General features: G+C 38.5%; 1 protein-coding gene across 4 annotated transcripts in view; it reads left to right on the plus strand.

Annotated features, from left to right (window-relative positions):
- Window positions 1–23,325, plus strand: part of frmd4bb (FERM domain containing 4Bb) — a 335,203-nt gene that overhangs the window by 304,376 nt on the left and 7,502 nt on the right. For all 4 annotated transcript variants that reach the window (XM_069937083.1, XM_069937082.1, XM_069937081.1 and 1 more), the window contains 8 exons: window positions 587–725; window positions 875–1,016; window positions 2,667–2,800; window positions 5,570–5,689; window positions 13,301–13,529; window positions 13,745–13,801; window positions 14,389–14,542; window positions 20,494–20,664. In XM_069937083.1, the coding sequence (XP_069793184.1) occupies window positions 587–725; window positions 875–1,016; window positions 2,667–2,800; window positions 5,570–5,689; window positions 13,301–13,529; window positions 13,745–13,801; window positions 14,389–14,542; window positions 20,494–20,664 (1,146 nt within the window). The remainder of the gene's footprint in view (window positions 1–586; window positions 726–874; window positions 1,017–2,666; window positions 2,801–5,569; window positions 5,690–13,300; window positions 13,530–13,744; window positions 13,802–14,388; window positions 14,543–20,493; window positions 20,665–23,325) is intronic.

A 23,325-nucleotide genomic window follows, 5' to 3' on the forward strand; every position in this document is an offset into this window, starting at 1 on the left:
GAGCTCAACATTTCCTGGTTCGTAATCATCAGTAAATTGTCCACTAATATGTTAATATCTTGTATTTTATTACCTACAGAAGTGTTCACAGTTTATTTTTAATCCTTTGCTTAATGCCACAAAATGTGGCTACCTCGCCCAGTACATCAGCTTCCAGAAGAAAAACCTATCAATTCCATTCTCTCTCTTATTTAACACCAACTTCCCTTTGTTACCTGCTCACACTGAGGAGTTAGGCTCCCAGCTCATCCTTGGGATGTGGGGGGGAAAAAAACTAGTACAATCACCAGGACAACATGCAAACTCCACAGATATAACACCGAGTACTCGAGCTCTACAGCAGCAACACTCACCAAGTCCCATCTTCCTCAATTCTCAATCATTTTTTGTTGAAAGTAAAAATTATTAGACCTGCTGGTCACTTCACAGCATTAAAACCACCTGCCTTTAAACTGGTTTGATTTTTAGCCCTCACTTCGTCGGACCACGTGTTCTACTGGGATTTTTTTTTGTTTGTTTGTTTGTTACCAATATCTACTTTTGGATCCTAATGGCAATAATTTTAATTTTTTTTTAATTTTTACAGAGTGCCATTATCAAGAAGAACTTTTGGGCAGACGGGTCTGGTGGTAAATACATGGTATGCAAGTACCTCACTGATCAAATCCATTTGGGTGATGGCAATTAGTCAACATCAATTTTACCTGGACAGGAAACAAAGCAAAGTAAGTTGTTATTTGATTAGAAAATGAAACTCAAAACAGTGACATGAGAACTTTTAACATCCATTGGAAATGTAATTCTTTAACCCTTGATGATCCTTCTGTGACTTCTCAGGAGATCATTTAATGTGGACTTATTTTCATTCCTATAGGCCAAGATTCCATCAGCAAGAAGTCTCAGTGATATTGCAATGGACTTGACAGACTCAGGAATGCCTAAAGCTTCTAAACTGGCAAATGAGGACAGAAAAAATCCAATTATTACAGCAAGTAATGGCAGTCTAATCTCCTCAGGTAAACTATTTGCTGTGTAAGTTTCAAAAATTGCATCAAAAGTGTTTCAACTCTTAAGGATGGCATCACAAATATTTTTCTAGAAAACTTTTGCTTCTAGATTTTAAAGAGTTACACTGTTCAGTGCCCACCGTTTGATTTCCTTTGATCAAAATCTTCTATAGATAATGTGAATAGGAATTTAAAATGCTGAACCTATGTGTGCTAAATTTAAATCATTGCTCATTCTTCTCTTCGATTTCTTAAAATCAAATGATGTTTGATCAACTTCACAATCTCCTGAAGAGTTTATTCTTTTTAAAATCCTCAAAATGCCCATACAGTATATTTCAAATTTGTGACAAAACTGTTCAAATGAAAAGTTTATTATAATAAAGAGAGATCATCAAATCACTTTCGCCGAGGGATTACTACACATGTTGCTTATTCGTGTGATTGCAATTGACTTTTGCATTTGGCAGCACTGTTTCTCTTAGTACAGTGTAGTCTTTGTTTTGATACAAATTAAATAACTATGGTATTCATATTTTTCACAGAATGCAAAATTTTGCATATCTGTTTATCTTCTCTCCGCAACATCAGGTAGAGGTTGCAAAAATATAGGTTGGACATAACTTCAATTTGAAATTGAACATTTATTTTGTTGAGAAAAAGGCAACATGTTCTGCTAAAATGAGATCATTGGGGCTCTTGTAGCACGAAATCAGACACCTTTCCAAAACTCTCTTTGTGAGTAGTACTTGTAGAGTTTTTTTTTTAATAGCATCAGAAGGCAAGAGTACAAGGCAAATAATTCTGGAGGGAAAAAAAATCATTAATCACATTTATGTTCAAATTAAATTAAATATTCTGTTTTCATTCTTCTCTAGACTAGATATTTACATGGCAGTACAGTTTTTCTTTATAGCCAAAAAGCTATAAAACCAGGTTTAAGATTCAGCAAAATTAATGCCTATGAGCTTTACTGGGGTCAAGTAAAGCTGAGTAGCTATGCCCTTCCAGATGCTCAGTCATCTGTGAAAATCAATAGGTGGAGACAGCTTCAGATGATAATGCACTGTATTGATTTCAAGTTCCAGTTACTGGAGTCCTTTTTTTTAAACAAAAAAGAGACGAATACTCTATGTAAATTGATTTTGTTGTTTTAATATACAATTAATTTAAACATTAAAGTAGTCCGTACAGATCCATTTATACACAAGAATATGTTCATCTAAATGTGAAAATATGTAAAATGTTGGCAAATATTTAGATCCTTCCTTACAAAATATTGAAATGTTTAATTGTTCTCCATTAGGGGATGACCAGTTTCTTTAGCTAAAGGATTCCGTATATTTTTTTAAATGGAATGAAAACCATGAGATTGTTAATCTACAAGGTAATATTAATTGGATTCTGTGCCAAAGGTATAAGAGACAGCCAAACATAACAAGGAGTTGATAAGCTTGCAAGTTAGTAGTAATAACATCCCTCTTGCCAGATCCTGCTTGCTGTTTCTACTGGCCACACAGTGATCTTTTCAGATCCTGAAGAGAATGCATCTGTTGCCGGAGCAGTTCTGCATTGTGCTGTTTTGAACGACAAAAAGTCACGCATATAGTAATCCTATTACTTCGATGTCAGTGATAACAATGGCATGTATCCATTCAGGTTCTCAGGATTCTGAAGTCAGTGATGAACTAAAGAAAGAAAAACTAATTGAATTGAAACTACGTCAAAGTGCTTTAGAAGATATCCTCAACCGAAGAACAGAAGAATTGAAGAAAATCTGTTTGCGGGAAGCAGTAAGTAGAACCTTGCCAACATAAGTTCTATTTTCTGTGCTCCTTTAAGTAGCTCTTATCATAGTAAATGTGCAGTCATTTCTTGGTGTTTCTTTCATTACTGTAATTTGTGTCAGCTATGGTTCAGTTGGTAACATCTCTCCTATGAGTCAGAAGGTTTGGATGTTCAACTCCCACTCAAGGAATTTGAACTTAACATCTATCTTGACAGCCCAGTACAAGATTGAGGAAATTAACAATTAAACAGGTTGAGCTTATACTCAAGAATTCAGAAGACTGAGCACATTTTTTTTTGGAAACATGCATTCTGAGAGGCCTGACAGGTCAATGTTTCACTTTTTTGGTTTGGTGGGGGGGTTCCCAAAACTAGTGTCACTTTTGCAGACAAGGAGGAGAAAAAATTTCTCTTACAGCGTTGAACGTTTAGCATTCCCTACAGAGAGTGGTATGATCAGGTGCCTTGATGAAAGGCTCGTCTGAAACATTGATTATGTATCTTTGCTGTATAAAGTTCACGGTTTGACCAGTTGAGTTTCTCCAGCATCGTGTGTTTTTACTTCAACCGTGGTGTCTGCAGACTCTGGTGTTTGAGTTTAAGGCTGTTTAGGATGAATATGATGTGCTTTTCCTGAAGTTTATGTTTGGCCTAACCCTTACAGTAGATGAGGGTGATGACAGATACGTCTGTGTAGGAATGATGAAGGGGATTGGAATGATTGTCAAAAGTCAAGTTTATTATCTGATCGCACAACCTGATGGAATGGCACTCTCTAGTCCAAAACACAGACACATAACACACATACAGACAAACAATATCTATGCAGGACAAGTATTCATGTGAACAAATAAATAAATATTGTTTTATAAATATGAGAGTCTTGTATGGTTAGTGTGAGCAGTTCCTTTGGTCATTCAGCATTCTCACTACCTGTGAGAATAAGCAGTTCCTCAGCCTGATACTCCTGTATCTCTCTCCGGACTGGAGTAACTGAAAGATGCTGTGTGCAGGATGTTAGGGGTCCTCAATGTTTTTGCATGCCCTCTTCAGACAACTGAGACCCACAGACTGCTGTTTGGTGAAGTGGTCACCCAATCTCCATTTAGTCTCACCGATGTAGAAGAGGCTGCACCAAGTACACCAGAAGCTAAAGATCAGGTTGGGAGATGTACATCTAAATCTGCCTCACCTGAAAGGTCTGTTTGTGACCCTGGATGGAGGTGAGGGGAGAGATTTAGGAACAGGTTTTACACTTTCTGCAGTTACAACAGGAAAAATGCTGACACAGAGACTGCTCTCTATAGGATAGGGGAGGGTGGAGATTTGGTTGGAGGTGGGATCACCCTGAAATTGGCAGAAGTGTTAATAATGTGTCAAAAGTGGTGGCTAGCAAGTTAGAATGTGAGGACCAGAGGGACAGATATTGTTCTGTCTGGGGATAAGTGAGGCGATGGAAAATGTTTAAGAAATGGAGGAAATACTATCAATGATAGCAGGGTGGTATCCATGTTTATTCGGATGTCCTGGAATGTGGGTCTCATCCTAAGAATGTGATTGAGGTGGAGGAATTAAAAGAAGGGATCAGGACTTAACAATTCTGTCTTCAAGAAAGCAGAGGTCTTCCTGATGGGGAATGGATGTGTAAAAGGGTAGTCCACCCGTGGAAAAGAGTAGGGTGCTGGGGAATTGGAAATCTTCAAAGAGGTAGAGAGTGTGAGTGGTGGCATGGATGAAGGTGGGACAAGGTAGTGTCAAGGTACACAGAGACTAGTTTGTCAGGCAAAGAGCAGGCAGGAAAATTGGGTCGGATATGGAAATAGGTAGTGTAGGTTGGGGAACTATTGGGCTGGAGGTGGTGATGATGGCAGGGAGAGCACCTGAAGTGATGAGTCCATAATGGTCTGGGGGATGATATCCTGAATATAGTTCCTACTATCCACACAAAAAAAAAGCAATTCAGAGGCTACGTGGGCTCCTTGATGCATTTGAGGAATTCATAGCAAAGTCCAGATGAGTTTTAAAACTGTTTATTAATTAACACAAAAAGATTCATAACAGTAACATTCAATGTGTAACATACAATGACCAGTCTCTTCGGTTACGTAACAGTCAACAGAAAATATCAGAGCCTCACCCACCCACCAGTCAACACAGGTTAAGTGCCAACTGCTCAAACCCCCCCCCCGCGATTGTGCCAACCCCCAGTGAATAGCGTTTGTGCATTGGGAAAAAAAACAGAACTCATGCAGCCTCCGGCCCCTGGGCACTGCTGACACTCGCAGCCAAACTGACAACGGTAAACAACGTTGGCTCTTTCACTGAAGATGTTGAGCAGTAGGGTCTAAGTCTAGGGGTAGACATGAAGACCTATCCGAGTGCTGATGTTGAGCTTCTGGAATGTGGAGGTCAATATGCCAGACCACAACCATGCTTCCTTTATCGGTGGGTTTTAGATTTGGGATTGTTGCAGAGTGACTGGAAAGTAGTGATTTCCAGGGGTGGTGAGAGTCAGTAGATGGGGAGGAGAAATCCAGGTCTTTCATGTCCTTTTAGTAAATTGGAGATGAAAAGGTCAAGAGCAGGGGGGAACGGTTGTGGATAAGTAAAAGAATCATTAGTGGAGGTGGCGGAGTGTGGGGTAAAAGGCTCAACTTCACATGTAATGGTTGTAAAATTGAACACCCCCCAGTTGTGAAAAAACTCTCTAAAATGCAAATATATATTTTTAATATAAATTTGCTGTTGCTGGAATGTATTGTTCTTTATTTTAGGAGATAACTGGAAAACTACCGAAAGAGTATCCACAAACTGTCGGAGAAGAACTTCCTCGTGTCAGACGACGAGTGGGTACAGCTTTCAAACTGGATGATACCCTACTACAAAGTGAGGAGGCAAGTACCAGAATTCCCATGGCTCTGACCAGAAATAACCAAAGCCAGAGAAGACTTGGAGCTGGTTATTTCTGAAGATGAAATTACATGTTCAGAGTACTGTGTCACCAGCTCCACCCCTGCTATACCAAATGGCACTCTTCTATTTGGTTACATGGACTACACTATCACCAAAAGTTTTCCCTTTCCTAAATTTTCTAGCAGGTTCTTTGGATAATAATCAAGTTCAGCCAGGTTTTGATTCTCTTCCTTTACTACCCTCTCCTTTCCCTCCGCCCCCGCCCAAAAAAAAAAACAAAAGAACCCTCTACCAAGCATGCAAGACTAAAACCACAGGTTTAACTGAAGAAATTCTGCCAGCTGGGGAACCTGACATTCATCATTAATCGAAACAAACTGTAGCATTCTTATTGAACCATGGCCAGAGTTAATATTTCATCATGGATACCAGGAGATGATTGGAATCAGGAGTGAGCTTTGTGTTGTAACTATATTGATCACTGTTAAAGGTGTGAGAAATTATATCCATGATGCATCAGGAATGAATTATTATTTTTATTGTATGTAAAGACAATGCCTACATTTATTACCCAATCCTAATACGTCATTGGAAGACGTGCTTAAAAGATTGTAACAGGATGACATTGTTTTCCGTAGATTTGTAAATGGCATCTTGAAGATGAGTATCAGTCATAACAAAATTGCATTGTCTGCTTCCAAAGTTATGTTCCAGCATCTTCAATGGGAATAAATTTCAGCTGCATTGTGCTGAGTGTTGACATAACTGAATACAAAGAGTTATCAAATAGGGATGAATTTCGAGGAGGAGTCACATGATGGAGTTGTGGCTGATAGGAGAATACCAGCTCTCTTCAGAAAAGAAGAAAAAAAGTGAAGGAAACGCAAAGCCCCAGATACACAAAACACAATAAAAGATAAAGGTTTGGAGAAAATGGCACCTAAGAAAGAAAAACCAAAAACGGGAAAAAAAAAGGAAAGATGCCAGAAGAGAAAGGTAAAGGCCTTACCTGCATGAAAAAGCAAGGACCCACCATGGAAAGAGCAGCCCGCTCCCCAAGGTTAGTGGAGACCCCACAGGGTCACGACACATTGACTGCGGGACTGCAAAAATGGCTCACTGAGCCAAAGAAAAAACTGACGGCAGGGGGGACCATCTGTGGAGTGAACCTCCACAGCATGAACAGCTGAGAGATGCCAGACAGCAGGGCTCCCAGCTGGAAGATGAAGAAAACAACGGGAAAGGGAGGGGTGAGAAAGAAAAACGGAAGCAGGAGACACAACAGATAACCAGCCCAGAAGAAGAGGACCAACATCAAAACACCATGGAAAAAAAATACCCAAAAAACTGAGACAAGAAAGTCAGAAGAGACACAGATACAAGGAAGAGAAATAGAAGACACAAACCCAAGAGCAGACACAGAAGAAGAAGAACACCAAGCTCTGCACAGAGGAATAGGAGGTAAAATGAATGGACAGTACATAGATTTTTTAAAAATTTCAAGAACAAATGAAAGCATTAAAAGAATGGCTGACACTAGAATTTAGTGATATGAAAAGTAAAGAAAAAAATTAGTAGAATAGAGCTGGTCATAACAGATGTAGGGAAAGGATTAGAAAATGTGGAAGAAAGTGTAATGGTGGTAGAAATGGAAGTGAATGACTTAAAGAAAATTGGAAGAAAGTGACAAAAAAGTTAAAGAAACACAAGAGTTGTTAGCTCAGAAGATGGATATAATGGAAAAATATAGTAGGCGAAACAATATAAAGATAGTGGGCCTTAAGGAAGATGAAGATGTCAAAGATATGAGAGAATTTAGAAAAGAATGGATCACAAAAGTCCTGGGAATGCCAGAAATGCAGGAAGGAATGGAAATAGAAAGGGCACACAGAACATTAGCCCCAAAACCACAGTCACAGCAAAAACCAAGATCAGTCTTAGTAAAATTTCTGAGATACACGACAAGAGAAAATATATTGGAGAAGGCAATGTATAAAATTAGAGAAGACAAGAAACCACTGGAATACAAAGGTCAAAAAAAAATTTCTACCCAGACATAACTTTTGAGCTCCTAAAGAAGAGGAAGGAGTTTAACGCAGCAAAATCGATCCTATGGAAAAAAGGTTATAAATTTATGTTACGATATCCAGCGGTGCTTAAAATAGTTATCCCGGAGGAGCAAAACAGACTGTTCTCGGATCTGGAGAAAGCATGAGCATTTGCAAAATGCCTGCAAGACAGAAAGAGAGATGAAGAGATGTAACAAGAACAAAGAATGACGACAAACTACATATAAAGATGTAAAAATAATGTATAAGTAAGGGAGAAGTGAGGAAAAAAGAGAAGAGGGGGAGCTTTGTTGTAATATGAAGATAAAAGTCTTTTCTGCAGGGGGTTGGGTGGAAGAGAATAACAGTCACTGTGAAATCAGTTAACACTTGCGAACAGGTTCACAGTCCGAATGGAGAGGGGAGTTGTGGTTGCCCGGCAAGGGACAAGAGGCGACAGAGAGGTGGGGGGGGGGGGGGAAACACTTGGGGTTAAGTGAATTTTAGATGTGGGAGTGGTTGAAGTATTTTATGTTTAAGAAATGTTGTCATACAGTGCATTCAAAAAAAGAAAACAAATGAAAATGGGGGAAAGGTGGTGGTGGTGAGGAAGCAGAAATGAGATGTAAACAGAGTACAAGATGGCCATGTTGAACTATATGACTATAAATATTAATGGATGCATAACCAAATCAAAAGGAAAAGACTTAAATTTACTGAAAAAGAAAAAAAATAGATATAGCTTTCATGCAGGAAACACATCTAACTGAAGTGGAACACAAGAAATTATGGAGAAACTGGATAGGGCATGTAACAGCAGCATCATATAACTCAAAAGCCAGAGGTGTAGCTATATTAATAAAAATGTAACAATCAAAATAGAGGAGGAAGTAATAGATCCAGCAGGGTGATACGAAATGTTAAAATGTCAGATATATTCAGAACTCTGGAATTTGGTCAATATATATGCACCTAATGAAGAAGATCAAAAGTTTATGCAAGATATTTGTTTGAAGATTGTAGATACGCAGGGGAATATATTGATAGGAGGGGACTTTAACCTTAATTTGCATTCAAAGATGGATAAAACTGGGCAAAAGACTAGCAGAAAGAACAAAGTAGCCAAATTTATGGTTAAATCAATGCAGGAAATGCAACTTTTGGATATATGGAGGAGGCAACACCCAAAGGAGAAGGAATACTTATATTATTCGAGTAGACATAAAACATATTCAAGGATTGACCTGTTCCTGTTGTCAGCCCATATCCAAGGGAGAGTTAGGAAAACGGAATATAAAGCTAGATTGTTATCTGATCACTCACCCCTGTTATTAGCAATAGAACTGGAGGACATCCCACCAAGGGGGCAGATAATAAGTTATGTAATTAAGATGAAGGACTACAATCGAAAATAGTAAGTACAGAAAAAGAACTAGCAACAAGGGAAGATACAACAAAAAGAAAATAAAATACAAAACACTACAAACATATAAGATGAAGAAGAACATAGTAAAGATAAAGCGCACAAAATACTAGCTTGGCAGCTTAAAATAGAACAAGCTAAAAGAACGGTATTGGCATCAAGGAAAAAGGACAATCAAATTACATGTAACCCAACAGATATCAATGAAAACTTCAAGGAATTCTACGAGCAATTATACCGAACTGAGAATGAAGGGAAAGAAGACAAAATAGATGAGTTTCTAGCTAAAATTGAACTACCAAAATTGTAAGAAGGAGAGCAAAACAAATTGATAAAACCATTTGAAATAGAGGAAATACAAGATATATTTTTTAAAAAACTACCGAACAATAAAACGCCGGGAGAGGGCAGACTCCCAATAGAATTCTATAAAACATTTAAAGAATTACTAATTCCTCCTCTCCTGGAAGTAATGAACCAGATAGAAGAAACACAAAACTTGCCAGATTCATGTAAGACAGCAATAATTACAGTAATACCAAAGATGGGGAAAGATCCATTAATACCAGCATCGTATAGACCAATATCTCTACTTAACTCAGATAATAAGATAAGAGCAAAGCTATTAGCTGAATGTGTACCAAAAATAGTAAAACTAGATCAAACTGGATTTATTAAGAAAAGACAAACAACGGACAATGTCTGTAAGTTCATTAATTTAATCCATGCAGTACAAGTAAATAAGACGCCGAGAAAGCCTCTGACAGGGTAGAATGGAATTATTTATTCAAAGTATTACAGAGGTTCAACCTACCAGAGAAATACATTAATTGGATTAAAGCATTATACAAGGGTCTAATAGCGAAGGTGACAGTAAATGGATATATATCGAACCAATTTAAATTAAGCAGGTCAACTAGGCAGGGATGTCCACGATCTCCCTCACTGTTCGCTTCAGCTATAGAACCCTTGGCATAACTAATAAGAACAGAAAATAAAATAAAAGGGATAAAAATAAAAGAGAAGGAATATAAAATCAGTCTATTTGGAGATGACATCTAACTGAACCAGAATTATCAATAAAAGAATTACATAAGAAATTGAAGGAATATGGAGAAATATCAGGGTACAAGATCAACGCAAATAAAAGTAAAGCGATGCCAATGAATAATGCGGATTTCACAAAGTTTAAGAGAGAATCACCATTTAAATAGTAAACACAAGCAATCCGATACCTAGGTATTAGACTAGATGATAATCTAGGCCATCTATACAAATTAAATTATCAGCCATTAACGAAGAAATTACAAGATGACTTAGAACATTGGAAAGATTTACCACTAACACTGATAGGAAGGGTAAATTGCATTAAAATGATTATCTCCCCAAGGATACCTATTTCAATCGTTACCAATTCCCTTAACAGAGAAATTCTTCAATGAACTAAAGAGAATAATAAGGAAATTCTTATGGAAAGGGGGGGAAACTGAGGACAGCACTAGATAAATTAATAGAATGGTACAAACAAGGTGGTTTGCAGCTACCAAACTTTAAAATTTATTATAGAGCAGTACAATTAAGATATCCATCAATTTTTTTTTAATCAAACAAGGGAAAAACCAGATTGGACCAAGACAGAGTTAGATAAAATAGGGGAGAAGGTACCAGAACATATACTTTATAAGTAGGATGAAAAACTGGTGCATATAGAAGTCCACCAGTACTACACCATCTGCTTAACATTTGGAAGAAGATTCACATAGAAAGGAAAAAAAAACAAATGACCAACTACCAAAATTATTATTGACGCAAAATCAACTAATCCCTTTCACAATAGATAACCTTTCCTTTAGAGAATGGGAGAGAAAAGGAATTAAAAGAATAGAAAATTGTTTTTCGGGAAATAATTTATTATCATTTGAACAAATGAAGTACAAATATGGAATAACTCATGGTACAATGTTTGCATAACACCAACTGAAAACCAGAAGGAAGCAGCTTTGAATATGTGATTGCAGACACAATGATAATTAAAAGATTTATAACGAACGTGTACATCAAGCTGCAAGAGAAAGAAAATGATGAAATAAGCTGCAAGCCCAAACAAAAATGGGAAAAAGATCTAAACATAAAGATAAAAAATGAACTATGGGAAAAGTTATGCTCTGGAACAATGAGAAATATAATAAATACGAAGTTACACATGATATAATGTAATTTGATTACTCAGGCTATATATCACACCCAAAAAGTTAAATAAATGGGTCCAACATTATCAGATAGATGTTTTTGCTGCAAAAAGGAAACGGGAACAGTACATGTAATTTGGGCATGTGAGAAAGTGGAAAAATTTTGCGAAGATCTAAATCATATATTAAATAAAATCACAAAAAGCAACATACCAAAAAATCCAAAGATCTTTCTTCTGAGTAATATAAGAAGTAAAGAATTAGGCCTTAAACTGAATGAAGCGCAAAAAAGATTTATTATGATAGCCTTAGCTGTAGCAAAAAAATGTATCATGTCAAATTGGAAATCAGAAGAGAGCCTGAGAGTACAGCAATGGTACATGGAAATGAATAAATGTATTCCATTGGGGAAAAAACAACATATAATTTAAAAAAATAAAGTCACATTATTTGAACAAATTTGGAAACCGAACACAACAGAGAGGGCCTATCGCAGACCTCCACCCCCTAAAATAAGAGAATTAGAAGATGACGAAATGAACAGACCCAATGTGTTAAAGTAGATGACACAATTTTCTTGTTTATTTTCATTGTGTGATGACATTGTTTAATGAGTTTATGTATTGTATATGTTGAATGTTTAATGGGTTTGGAGGGGGGTGGGAAGAAAATGACACTGTGTATATTCAAGAGGGAAATGTTTGTGTGTATTTTGATTGATATGGTTCATAGTGTGAATTTTTTTTTAATTTAAAAAAAATAGGGGTGAATTTCTAGGCAGCAGTAAGTGTAAATTATAATTCAAGTTCAAATTTTTGTCAGAGTACATATATGACCAGATAAAACCCTGAGATTCTTTCTTCTGGAGCCAGGCAGTTATCAGTAGTAAAACAAGTCATTCTCATTAGGGGCCCTAAGCCCCCACCATTGGGGCCACAGCACATTTCAGTAGAACACTTGTTTTCCATATCTTTTAACATTTTTTTTTGTGGTTGGTAGGCAAGAATTAGAGAAAATCAAACAAAACGACTGCTTCACTGAGAAGGGGGCCCATAAACTTTGAGCAGAGTCCTGGGGTGGGGGGGGGGGGGCGTCACAGCCAAAAAAAGGTCGTGAATGGCTGTGTAAACTGAACTCAAGGAAAAGATACATAACATGTATACAGAAGAGAGAAATTTAAACTAAGTGTACAAATACACAACAGAAAATATTCAGTAAGAAATGTGCAAAATAAGATTCCTTATATGAATCCCTGAGTTTATTGTTGAAGAGTCTGATGATGGAGGGGTACAACTGTTCCTGATCCAGGTGGTACAAGTCACGTGGCACCAATACCTCTTCCCTGAATGGCAGCAGCAAGGACAGAGCATGTTCTGGGTGGTGTGGATCCTTGATGTTTCAGTAGCATTCCGTGTTGATTTTCTCGATGGTGGGAGAGTTTTGCCTGTGACATACTGGGGTGTGTCCATTAACTTTTGTAGGGTTTCAGCTCAGAGATATTGATGTCCCATGAAGAAGCCGGTCAGCACCCTTTCCATTACACATCTGTAGAAGTTTACCAAGGTTTCTGATGTCATAACCAAACCTTTGCAAACTACTAAGAGAGTAGAGGCCCTGATGGGTTTTGGGTTTTCTTCATGATGAAGATCGAGAGATCTGGTCCAGGATCGGCCCTCTGAGAGTGCATCCCAGGAATTTAAATTTACTTACCCTCCCTGCCGCTGATCTCCTCCCCCCCCCCCCCCATGATTACTGGATCATTCATCTCTGGTTGTCCCTTCCTAAAGTCTACAACCAGCTCCTTGGTATTTGTGACCTTGAGTGGAAGGTTGTTGTTTGAACGCTATTCAATCTCCCTCCTGTACGCTGACTCATCACCCCTTTTTATACGGCCCTTTGCAAATGGTGTTATTCTGTCACATTGCATTGTAGGATCCGTATTTGCAAAACCTGGAAAGCAAGTTTGTCATTCAGCAGAAAATTCTGGAAGCTGCAAGAAAATTAGCCAATGATCCTGAAATATGCAAGAATGTGAAAAAGAAGAGGAAACAGGACTATTTTGATGCTCTGAAAAAGCTTCAGGAGATAGAGAATGCAAGTAATGAGTACAGAATTAAAAGTGGAAGGAAGCCTCTTCAGAGAACTTCCCTCATAATTCCAGGTAATAAACAAATTACTACTTCAATTGCATTTTTATTTATGGAATTTAAAATTTAAATCAACCTATTTTCTCGCTATTCTTGATGTTGTATTAATATTTTCCAGAAAATAACGTGAACTTTTTCTGTAATTATTCTGAACTTTTGCTTTGATTGTTTTAAACATACATTATGTGTAACATTTCACTTTTCTCCCCACCCCCCGCCGCCCATGTAGATGAGGTCATACCCTCAGAAACCAGTTCTTTATCAGACACAAACACAACAGAGGATGGTAAGTTACAATACTGCTAACATTAAAACTGCCACGATGTGTTTAATATGCTTTAATGCCAGAGATCAAGTTTAACTGGTCTTGTCCAATGCTGGGTCCTAATATCCTTTTGCCCCCAGAGATGCTGCTCGGCCACTGAGTTCCTTCAGCAGTTTTATTTTGTTGCACATTCCAGCATCTATAGTCTCTTGGATCAAGTTTTAATCAATCTACTTTCATGGAAAATTACAAGAGTAACTTCAAAATTACATTCCTCTGATGCAGAATCATTTTCAAAATTGAATTTGAAATATCAGTCTGAAATTAAAATCACTTGGAACTCTGCGTTAATTATTTTGGCCTTGCAGGGCATTTTGTTGGTGCTGTCAAATGAGGTGGTAATCTGGTCCCAAAGTCAATTAGTCTGTACACATCCAGCCTCAGTGCATGCCAGAGTGGGTTTCCAGTGTGAGTGAGCACCTTGGCAACACTTTGTGATGCAAAGATCAAATTGCAACAGTGTGAATTGTGATAATATGCAGATCAATCAAAAGATGTTTTTATCGTAGTTTGTAATTTCTAAAGTTCTTTGTTGTTTCTTGTTCTAGATGATGTGCGTATTATGCAAAGAAAAAGATCTTTTTCCAGCCAGCAACTTCCAAGGCCAGTTCCACCACAGTCTCTTGAGCTTAAACAGAGTCGGCAAAGGAGGAGTTCTGCAAGTGAACAGTTTCATGATAAAGGGCATTTCGTCCAACCCAGGTAAAACAGATTCAGTGGTTTTCAAACTTTTCTTTCCACTCACACAACCACCTTAAGTAATCCCTATGCCATAGGTGCTCTTTGATTGGTCAGGGGTTACTTAGTGGTATGTGAGTGGGGGAAAAAGGTTGAGAACGACTGCTCTAGACCCAATTGTTACTGAAATATTTTGCTTGAACCCATTTCCTTTGGAGTTATGAAACAGTGCACATAACGAGTCAATTAGGTACAATTAAAACAGTGATTTTTTTTTCTCAAAACCTTTTTTTCCCCACTCACCACCTTAAGTAACCCCTTACTAATCACAGAGCACCTATGGCATATAGATTACTTAAGGTGGTTTATGAGTGGAAAGAAAAAAATTGAAAACCATTGATTTAGGATCTGTATTTATTTGTATTCTAGATGAGAACCAGTTTGCTTGGTCTTCAATGTTTGCTGCATAACATACTGGTGGATTTGTGTCAACCTTTTTACCAATCGTTTGAAATCTTAAATTTAAATTTAGGCTTGCAGCTTGGTAACAGGCTATTCTGGCCCACAAGTCTCTGCTGCCCAATTTATACCCCCAGTAATTTTTGAATGGTGGAAGGAAACCAGAACCCCCAGGGAAAACCCATGCAGGCATGGGGAGAATGTATAAACTTCTTGGAGATGGTGTAGGATTCAAACCCAAGATCCAATCACTGCCACCCAATCTAGAATCTAAAAGAGAGTGGTTCTTCAGCCCACCATGTCTGTACCAACTTAAACTAATGCCATTTAAACAAATGAACAGGCATGAAATAGAGGAATATGAACTCTATCCAGGTAAATGGCATTAGTTTAAGTTGGTACAGACATGGTGGGCTGCAGATTCTAGATAGAGTGGCAGTGATTGGGACTTGGGTTGCCTTTTAAATGCTGCTATCATGTCTGCTCTACTACCTTGTCTGGCAGTGTGTTCCAAGCACATAATGCTCACAAATCTCCTTTAAATTCACCCTTCTCACCACAAACATATCAAATATTTGACATTTCTACCCTGGGAAAAGACTGACTGTCCATCCTATCTGTGCCCTTTATACATCAAGGCACCACTCAGTCTCCATCATTCCAGAGAAAACAATTCAATTTTGTCCAACATCCTGCTAAATCGCTCCTGCCTTCACATTCTTCTGATAATGTGGCAGAACTGTGCAGTGTGGCTTCACCCAAGATTTGTACACCTGCAACACGACTTCCCAGAATGGTCTGACTGATGAAAGCAACTGTGTTCTTTCTTTACTTTTTGGCGCAATGCCTTTACAGCGCCAGCGATCGGGACCAGACCAAAGTTTGAATCCCATGCTGTCTGTAATGAGTTTGTACTTTCTTTTCCTGTCTCTGTGTGGGTTTTCTCTGGGGGCGTGGGTTAATGGGGTGTAAAGTGGGTGGTACGGACTCGTGGATCAAAATGGCCTGTTACCGTGCTGTATGTATGCCCAATTCACTTTTGATGTCACATTCAGGGAGCTGTAGAGAACATCCACCACTATACCCGCTTCAATCATCTTAACCACTTACTCAAAAAAAAAAATAAATTTGTGAGAAAGGATCACCCATGCACATTTTCGTGCTTTTCCAAATGAGAGTAAATCCCATCTTTAACAGTTGACTTCCTAATTTTGCAGCAAGTGATGCAAGGCTCACTGAACTATAATCCTTTATAAATAAAGGAAAAACCCAAGCTGTTCTCCAGTCCTGTGGCCTCTTGCTTTTGGCTAAAGTGGTTTCAACAATCTCTGCCAAATTTTGAGTAATATCCTCACTTATTTTCCTCTGAATCCAGGAAAAGATTGCTTCAGGCCTGGAGGTCTTCCACCTTAATGTTTTTAGATACCCAACATCATTTCCTTTTTAATATTGATTGCCCCAAACTATTAACACACCCCTACCTTATCTCCACATCATTCATGTCCTTCTTCTGTGAACTACTCATTTAGGATGTCACCACTTCCTCCAGGTCCACAATTCTGTCTTTTGTCCTTGAGTGGATCCACCCTTACCCTATTATCTACCTTCTTGCTCCTAATGTAAAATCTCTTATCTGCCAAGGACATTTCATCGCCCCTTCTTGTTTTGGTTTCTTGCTTTCTGTAGCTTCAATCTTGGTAAACCGTACATACTTCTTTTTCTTTATGACAAAACTCACCAAATCCCTTGCTATTCCTTTCTTTTATCCTGATAGGAACGTTGGTAACACATGACATTTTTAACCTTTGTCTACTGTAAGGCAGACAGAGTCGCCACTTTGCCCAGCGCCCCTCACAGAAACCCACAGCACTTGGTGTTCCGAGGCAGTCTCCCCTCCAAGAACTGACCAGACCTGAGCCTGCTTAGCTTCTGAGATCAGACAATCTCCCCTCCTCTAATCGACTGGTCTTTAAAAGATCAAACATTTTCAGTATTTTTGATCATTTGTCTCACCTGAATATCTTCACCTCCCCAGTGACATAAAACATTTTTCTAACTGAAATATTCTCGTATGTCAGTCTCCAAACCCTGTGGCTGCCGTAAATTAACCTTTTGACTTTTTTTTAAGTTGTGCTTTTGGCACAAAGTAGTTTAATTTCAGATTTTTAAGAATAAATCTGGCACAGTTATTTCAACACTATTACAATGCCAGCAACTCTGGTTCAAATCCAGTGTTGTGTGTAAGGAGTTTGTATGTACTCCCTGTGTCTGCATGGGTTTCCTCCCATCCTTCAAAACATAGTGGGTTAATTTGGGTACTTGGTTGGCATGAGCTCGTGGGCCAGAAGGGCCTGTTAAAAATCAAATTAAAGGTTTATCATTAAGCACTATTAACGCAATACACTGCAGTGTTCCACATTTATTTTATATTTATCACAAGCATTGATAAAGAGGTGATCAAAAATAGCAAATGAAGTGGGAAAAACAAAACGATTCTTAAAATACAGAGATTGGAGGGAAACCCATTTTTACTTGCATTCTTTCTATATCTGTATTTGATGTGTGAAATCACTTTATTCTGTTTTCACAGCCTCAAATAACAAACTAATTGAAGTTTATCAGTTCAAATTTCAATAAAGTTTTTAATTTGGAGTAACTATCTTACAAATTTCAATATAAAAATAAGTCAATTATCTGGTGTGCATTTTCAATTCGCTGTCCAATTATTTAAGTTAGTGACTACATCATTTCCATTCAAAAAAAACCCTGTGCTGTAGCCTTGGAGTTTCTTGCATGCAATGCAGAATAATTTGAACTTCTTCATAGTTTTTGATACAACTATGCCAGTCATTGCAAAATGGTCTGTTTAATTCGCAATGCCAGAAATGGAACATGCTCTCAAGTGCGAGCATAGTTTGTGCTTTTGGCATGGAGCAATCATTACACATTTTAATCTTCTCTGCAAGCTCCATCATGCAATTCCATAATTAAGAAGAATAGTGAGAATTTCCACGTTCTTCACCAATGACCTAATGTAGTCAAGGAGCTTCACACACCAAGTGACTAGCTTGTAATTGATAGCAATGGAAATGCCAAGTAGCTTGAACTTTTGCCTTATTTAAACAAGTTTAAGCCAAACCTGTATTTAGAGATTGTTGGTCAAATATCTGTGTTTATTCATTTGTTTGAGAGAGAAAAAAATCTTCAGGAACCAATTTGAAAATAGTAAGAATGAAATGCTTAATGATTTCAGAGATATTTGCTTTGATCCTGATGGCATTTTGCAAGTGTTCCTTACCTTTGGTCTTTCTTTAGACACATTACATTAGAAAAACTTTCAAATAGTATAATAGTTCTCATGTTATGCTAAGAGATTATTGCAAACTCCCAATCAATTCAATCAGTAACTTTTTATGCGAGTCAAGAACTTGGTATATTTTTCCTGCATATAATAGACATGTCACAAGAGGTATGCAATGCAGTATGTATTTTGGTATTGCTTGTTATGGATTATTTTAGCGTAGTAACAAAGATGGTTTTTGTAAGTCTTGCAGTGTCTACCCAGCCTTTAAACTATCAAGGAAAAGACCAATGAAAGTATTTAACACTATTGCTGCCACCCAGATCCCAGCACAGTGCATTCCTAGCTGGTGTAAATAGAGTTTTCTTCTGGTAAATTCACCCCAATTTGCCTGATTTTCAGATGTAAAGCCAAGAAAATACTTTCCTGGCAATGCAATAAAGCTCCCCACTCATTCTAGTGAGCAGGAGTATGAGATAATTGAAAGATTAATGAGTATTTAAGCCAACCTCAAGAATCTACTCCAATCTTGCTGGTTAAATAATGTTAATTAAAATTTACAGCTTGCGAGCAGGCCATTTGCCATGTGCGTGGCCTGTTTGCTGGAACAATTACAAAGTAGTCTTTGAATCCATGATTATACCCCTCTTCCTATCGTCTCCTACCTTTGCCACTCCCCTACCTTTTTGTTCAGATGCCTGTTGGCATTCTCTCATACCTTCAAGCCCGAAACGTCGGTTATGTATTTTGTCCTTTGCCACATAAAGGACACTGTTTGACCTGCTGAGCTTCTCCAGCATTTTATGTCCTTACTTCACCACAGTGTCTCCAGATTTTCGTACCAATACTGTTACTTGGTGTTTCAGTAACAAGTGAAGAACCACCCTTAGCACCCCCAAGTCCCCTGATGATCCAATTCTGTCTGTATATGAGGATGACATGTGTGCTGTCTTCAGAAAAATGATTCCAAGCAAAGTATCCAGCCCAGATGGAGTACCTGGCCAAGTATTAAAAATCTTCGCTGACCAACTTACCAAGGTTTTCACGGAGGTCTTCAATATCTTAATCTAGCAGAGTGTGATACCCACCTGTTTCAAACAGGCATCAATCATACCGGTGCCCAAGAAGAGTGTAGTAACCTGCCTTAATGACTATCGACCAGTACCACTTACATCAACGGTGATGAAGTGTTTTGAGAGGCTGGTGATGAAGCAGATCAGCTCCTGTCTGAGTGGTGACATGGATCCATTCCACCTTGTCTATCATAGAAACAGGTCTATGGCAGATGCCATCTCATTGGCTCGACACAAAGCCCTGAAACACTTGGACAGCAAAGATGCATTCATCAGGATGCTCTTTAATGACTACAGTTCAGCATTAAACTCCTTCATCCCCTCAACTCCAGACCACAATCAGCGGAGATTGGTAAGAACTTCTCTACAATCTCCATCAGTACTAGAGCATCACAGGGTTGTGTTCTTAGCCCACTGCTCTACTCACTTTACATCTGTGACTGTGTGGATCAATACAATAGCACCATCTTCGAATTTGCGGACGATACCATGGTCGTGGGTTGTATAAAGGAAGGGGATGAGTCAGTGTACAGGATGGAGATTGAAAACTTGGCTGCACCAACAACCTTGCACTCAATGTCACCAAAACTAAGAAGTTGATTGTTGACTTCAGGAATGGAAAGCCAGAGATTCAGTGATCATTGGGGGATCAGAGGTGGAGAGGGAGAGCAAATTTAGGTTCTGGTCACTATCTCTGAGTATGTTTCCTGGACCCACACACCAATGGCATCGTGAAGAAAGCACGTCAGCGCCTCTACCTCCTCAGGTGTTTGAGGAAGTTTGGTGTGACATCACAAACCCTGGCAAATTTCTAGAGATGTGGAGGAAAGTGTGCTGACCAGCTGCATCACGATCTAGTATGGGAACACCAATACCTCGGAGTGTAAAGCCCTCCAACAGATAGTAGACAGAGCCCAGGACATCACAGGCAAAACCCTCCCCACTATTGAGTACATCTTTAGGGAACGATGCTACTTGCTGTTGGAGGGACTCTCAAAGTGTCTCTTTATCCCTGCTTAATGAGGGTCTTTCTTAGTATATTATTAAGTATGTTCATCCTGGGTGCCTCCATTTTATTCAAACAAATTGTTAAAAATTGATGGTGACAATGTAATCAATTTTAAAATGGGATCATTTTGCAGATACACCAACAATGATGGTTGCTACTTACAAGATATTTTGCATGGACATAGGGAGCTGAGCTCAACACACAGCAGCCCTTACAGATCTCAGGGCAGACAGTGCCATGGAGGAAGAAGTATGCCTGCAACACCAGTATTGACTCGCAATGCTTATAGTAGCAGTCATTTACGGTAGGTCCTTGAAGCAAATGAATGTTTCTGAAAATTAAGACTTTGTTTTAAATGTACAGAAGTAAGTCTGTTTGAAATTGAAACAAATTGTTAAAAATTGACGGTGACAATGTAATCAATTTTAAAATGGGATCATTTTGCAGATACACCAACATTTACGGTAGGTCCTTGAAGCAAATGAATGTTTCTGAAAATTAAGACTTTGTTTTAAATGTACAGAAGTAAGTCTGTTTGAAATTGAAACTTAATTTGATTGTGTATCTCGTAGAATGAAGTGCAATTAAATGAAAAGTGACATAGATACAAAATTGGTCAAGAGAAATGGCAAAAAAGTTGTCTATTGGCCTTCCCAATATTTAATAAAGGACTGCTGCTCTTGATGTACAGGACAATTTTACATTTTGCACATAAAACAAATCTTAAATGCAATAATCAGTGAGAGAATAGAACCATATTATTGGTGGACTGGTTGCAGAAGTGTATCGTGAAATTTCATCTGAGGAAGTGTTTAGGAAAACATCTCAGTGGTAAGTATGGAGGGTTATAATGTAAATTAAGTAATACAGGTAACATTTTATCCAGGATCGTCGACCGGACACCTGCCTTTGTTCACAATCTTCCAGATTTCGGACTCATTTTGATTTCCATCCCTTTAAGCCCATCCAAGTCATGCTGCCGCCCATTGCCATTTCTCTCTCCCCTCACCCCTCGCGTCAGGAGAATGGCCCCTTTCTCGATTTCCCCTGCACTGGCGCTCATACAGCGGTTTCAGCCATGTCGGGGGATTATGAGTAGTGATGACGGCCATTGAGCCATCAACGGGCTGACTGAAAGCGCCGCAACGTTGGACAGGTGTCAGTATAGGCAATTCGGAGGTGCTTATAAAGTAGCGGAACACGACAGGATACATGGGAGTTGAGCGAGGGTTGCACCGGGTCATGTTTGATGCCAAACTCCATCTTTGATGAGCAGATGTCATCTACTGGAAAAAAAAAATGCCAGTTTTTGGAATTCTGGATAAAAGGTTAGGAACCTGTACTGTTTTAAAAGGATGTAATCATTAAATTTCTGAATATGCATGCACAATCTTTGAAGGTGACAAATTGTGAAGTTGTTGGTACAAAAGCAAGAAAGGAATGCTGAACCATAAAAAGATGGTCAGTTCTAACTGAAGAATGGTGGCACAGCACTTCAGGAAAGATTTCAAACCCTGGAGGAGATGCAGGGGAAGTGTATTTAGATGATAAAGAGGAACTTGTATCTATAAATGCCTTACAGCCAATGAGGAACAGGTAGCAATTAGAGAATGCAGCAATCAAGATTCCACAAAATAATGAGAAATTGACAAAGTAACTACTTTTTCCAGCTATGTGCCCTGAGAGTTAAAGGACATTGAGGAACCCCACCCCCAATTCATCTTTAGAATAACATTTAAATAACCTTAGAAAAAACTTTGGAAACTTAAGAAGTCCATAGGCAGGCACATGGATGAAAGGAAAATAGAGGGTTACCAGGTCGGAAGGGTTTGGTATTTTTTGGTAGGAATATAAAAGTTAGCACATCATCAAGGGTCTCCACAGTGCTGTAATGTTCTATAACCCTTTGGAATATTTTATCCTCATCTGAGAGCAGCTGAACCCTCTCATTGAAGGGGAGGTATTGTTAGGTCTGCTTTGTTCATGAATGAGTGAGACAAACACCAGACTGAGTCGAAATCGGGGTTCTTTGTTCTTTATTACCGGATTGTAACACTTGCGACTAAACATGTTAGTCGGAGAATGCATTCTGCCGTTATCAGCAAAATGGTGATTTTTTATACCCTTGGATATGTGCTTAGAACATCATCATATCATTACTTGTCCAATGACTAAAACTGTTGCTATCCTTTCCCTGCTAGCTTCCTGCCTCTCAATCCATCAATGTCTCTCTTATCTTGTAAGTACAAGGATGCATTCACATCTTGTTACAGCCCTGTACATTCCCATCTCATGATGTTTTACCTAACAGGAGTACAAGGACACCTCCCCTTCTTGTTACAGCCCTGTACAGGGTAACTCCCTACACATTCCCATCTCATGATGTTTTACCTTACAGTATACAGCACCTTCTTTATACAATATTGAATATGCTAGACATTTTGGCATAAGATTCTAAAGTTGCAGTTTAAGGCTAACGTCTCATTCAGAGACGATAGTGTTACTAATTGAACTGCAATGGACTTCCAAAACCAGGGTTGAGAAGTTGGATAAATTGGCATTGTTCTCCTTCAAACAGATTAGATTTATTGAGTTCAGCATCTCAGTCTTTATAAAGTGTACACAAGGATAAACTGGTTTCCGGGGCATTGACGGTAGGTTAATGGGAAGTGAAGTACTGCTGAGAAGTAGGAATACTTTTAATGTAGTTACTTGATCAGGAATGCCTAGAGTTGGTGATGAAAGCAGATTTGGTGCAGTGCTGATAGGAATTGCCAACCAAGAGGGAAAAATTGTTTGCAGGGTTATGGGGTAAATGGAATTAATTGGTTTAACTCTTTAGAATTAGAAACAGTGAGCCAAATATTTTTTTCTGCCATATTGCAATATTCAGTGTAGTAAACATGGGGAGAAGTCACATGAGACCCTTCCCTTCTGTTATTTTTTAAAATGTCATATTGTGCCA

The sequence above is a fragment of the Narcine bancroftii genome, chromosome 5, assembly GCF_036971445.1.
Source record: "Narcine bancroftii isolate sNarBan1 chromosome 5, sNarBan1.hap1, whole genome shotgun sequence".
NCBI lineage: Eukaryota > Metazoa > Chordata > Chondrichthyes > Torpediniformes > Narcinidae > Narcine > Narcine bancroftii.